This window comes from Chelon labrosus (assembly GCF_963514085.1).
Source record: "Chelon labrosus genome assembly, chromosome: 2".
Classification (NCBI taxonomy): Eukaryota; Metazoa; Chordata; class Actinopteri; order Mugiliformes; family Mugilidae; genus Chelon; species Chelon labrosus.
The window spans coordinates 17,290,626-17,293,834 of record NC_140338.1 but is presented as its reverse complement, the minus strand read 5'-3'; the positions used below and the strand labels follow the sequence as shown (position 1 = coordinate 17,293,834).

Genomic DNA, 3,209 nt, shown 5'->3' with positions numbered 1-3,209 from the left:
GCAACACAAGATAACAAGTGTTGTCATCATAGAAAATAAAATATTAAACAAGACGGACTATAAATGTCCAGCGTCGTTTGTGCCATCATTTGACGACCACTTTCACTGGACAGTTTCGATGATGCCAAGGGTTGGTTATTCCTGTCTCTCGGGTTGCTTCCAGGCTTCATAGTGATGGTTTATATTTTGCATGCTGAAATCACAGGAGGGCCTTTGTCTGAAAAACATTTACATCTCTTAACACAGCTGGCTCGCCCAACCACTGGCACAAAACAAACAAGGAAGCAAGATAGAAAAACAACTCATAGGTTAAGTTACCACTAAAGAGGTGTTTTAGTGTTAAACGTCAAAACAACATGGACCATTTTCAACTTTTTAAAATAAACTGAGGTTGGCTATGAAGGAGCATTTGAATATTAAGAGGAAACGATATCTGTTCAAACAGTTCTGGTTGCTGAAACTATAAAGGTCCAACAGGAGGCAATAAATGGGGAACAGTGAAAGTTATTTGTTTATTTTTCGATCAACAACAGTGAAGACTTTAAAATCGAGACAGAAATCATTTGGGAGGCAGATTGTTTTTTGCCTTTTTTTGGGAGGATATCAGACATGTGCATTAAAGCCACATTTTTATTTATTTTTTTTTTAAAAAGAAGAAGAAGGAGAAATGGAAATTTTCACCACAAAGCATGCAGACTTTGTCAAACTTGAACAATAGACCCTTATAAAGCAGAGGTATGTTGAGAGCATGTGATGCTCTAGGGGGTGTGGCCCTCGAGGTGCTCTGTGGAGGTAATACACTCCTCAGGTAAGGCAGAGTGACTCATTCTCACACACACCTTAAACGCCACCAACTACGCTCTCATTCCTGAACTCTTCTTACAAGACGACAGGCTACGGGAATACGCTGAACATGTCCTGCTTTTAATGAAAGAAGATTTATCTGAAGAGAAAATAACTTTCATCTTAGTCGAAGAACAGCTGGACTGGGACTCGAACACTGTGAGTTTGAGCTTTCTAGCAGGATTGCTTGAAGGACATCACTTTTGTTTTGGTTTCTGCTGCCCGTCCAGGATCTCATTTGCGGTGCGTTCATTTTTCTAATCAATCTTTTAAGGGGATATTTTTGAACTGTCCATGACGATGCCAGTAGTCAAAGTGGAGAAAGACTCTACTGCAGACACCAGCTTACCTGCCTCCAATCCTCCGGCACAAACAGAGGAGATGCCCCGAGGTCGGAGGAGAAAGAGACCTCTCCAGCGGGGGAAACCGCCATACAGCTACATTGCACTCATTTCCATGGCCATTGCAAACTCCCCTGACCGCAAACTGACACTGGGGGGCATCTACAAATTCATCACGGAGCGCTTCCCCTTCTACAGAGACAATTCGAAGAAGTGGCAAAACTCCATTCGCCACAACCTGACTCTCAATGATTGTTTTATCAAGATCCCTCGAGAGCCAGGGCGGCCAGGGAAGGGTAACTACTGGGCACTGGACCCGAATGCTGAGGACATGTTCGAGAGCGGCAGCTTTTTGAGACGCAGGAAGAGGTTTAAGCGCTGTGACCTGAGCACCTATGCCACGTATGTGCACGAAACGCCAGTTTTCTCTCCTGTCCAGATTAGCAGGGCAGCTGCCTACACCAACTCCGTGTACCCCAACATGACAGTCAGTCCGACCTACGGGCAGCAGCTGCCTTCTGCCTATTACCCCTCTTCATCACCTCCTGGATTTGGACATAGTCAGACCCGCATGTTCAGCATCAATAACATCATAGGACATCCAACTCCGGCTAGCATGTTGGCAGGTCAAGGGCCAGAGGTCATGCAGCAGCCAAGCCGCAGCTTCAGTCCTGAGGGGCTTCCTAATGGATCCTCTCCCTGCAACCTGGGAGCCTCTAGTTTTCAGAGTCAGTCATGCGGGGGAGCCTTGCCACCCCGCTCTTCTACGCATCCGGCATTCACCTACTCTGGGCCAAACAGCCATCCACACCACCATGGACACCAGAGCTCATATGGACAGAGTCATACCCAGGGCTATGCAACAGCGGGACGGATCCACGCCTCCACATCTGGGTCAGTGGAAACGATGGACCATTACGGCAGGGTCTCCCCAGTCCAGCTGGGTTCTTTCTCCCAATATAACAGCGCTGCAGGGCCTATTGCCAACACTGGGGGATACCTGAGACACCCCACCTATCCTGGGAATATGGACCGGTTTGTGTCTGCTATCTAAACCACTGAGAGCAGAGATCCGAGCATCCCACTACCTTTTTAAAAGAAGATCCGAGATCGAAGACGGCACAGTGAGCCAGACATTCCTGTGCACAAGTGTGATTGTTTTTCTTTGCTCGTGACATTTATTTAGGACAAAAGTGAACAGACTGACCTCTTGACACGACTGTGATTTTCCAGATTAATCCTTGAACCCATTTTGCATACTGACGGTATGTTTAGATACGCGCTAGAAATTTGGATTTAAATGTCAAGGCCTCTTCACAGCAAGAGTGTAAAATATATGTAATTTTGTGTGTGGTTGCAAATTGTTTCCTTTTTTTTTTGTTGTGAACGTGCAAGTTAAATATTTACATTACTTTCATGTTTAAACGACAGACTTTGAACTATAAATTATTGTGCTTCGTGGTCATTGGCTTTGCAATAAGTGGCTTGTATGAAGAACGTGAGCTTTAGTACATCTGCATGTGTTTTGTTGCCCAAATAAAAATGCATATTTACTCTCAATTCTTCGAGAATAAAATATTTAAATTACTGATGATTCAATGCAATTTAAACGATTGCACCAAACATTATACCATCATTTTTTTCTCCTGCAGAAATATTTGACTTGCATAATAAATTCAGCCACATATCACAGTTATAAGAGGATATTATTTTATTCCTAATATCTAAATCATTTGTAATATATTAAAAAGCAACATCAACCAAAAGATCCAGACATAACGCCACCAGGAAGAAAGAAAAAAAAAATCCCCCAAACAATTCTCTTGTGCTTGTGCTGCTTTCTACAGCGTTTCAGCTCAGCTGGATCTGAAGTGTTGTCTGGAGCCACAGTATTAGCAGTGACTGTGACCGGCCTCGAGTAACATGTCGAGACATCGGCACGGCACTCAGACACAACTACAACACTAATCAAGAAAATGAATTGACTTGTAACGTGATATTTCATCCCATAAAGTAAAGACAACA

The 3,209-nt window shown here is 43.8% G+C and overlaps 1 protein-coding gene across 1 annotated transcript; it reads left to right on the top strand.

Annotated features, from left to right (window-relative positions):
• The first annotated feature begins 924 nt into the window (after positions 1–924).
• foxe1 (forkhead box E1) lies at positions 925–2,708 on the top strand. The gene has a single exon (XM_084557760.1). It carries the CDS (start codon positions 1,138–1,140, stop codon positions 2,236–2,238), a length of 1,101 nt encoding a protein of 366 aa, XP_084413886.1. The 5' UTR covers positions 925–1,137; the 3' UTR covers positions 2,239–2,708.
• Positions 2,709–3,209: the final 501 nt, after the last annotated feature.

Bases quoted from the DNA above. Each gene is read 5' to 3' on its own strand.
- foxe1 (XM_084557760.1), top strand. From the start codon at position 1,138: ATGACGATGCCAGTAGTCAAAGTGGAGAAAGACTCTACTGCAGACACC.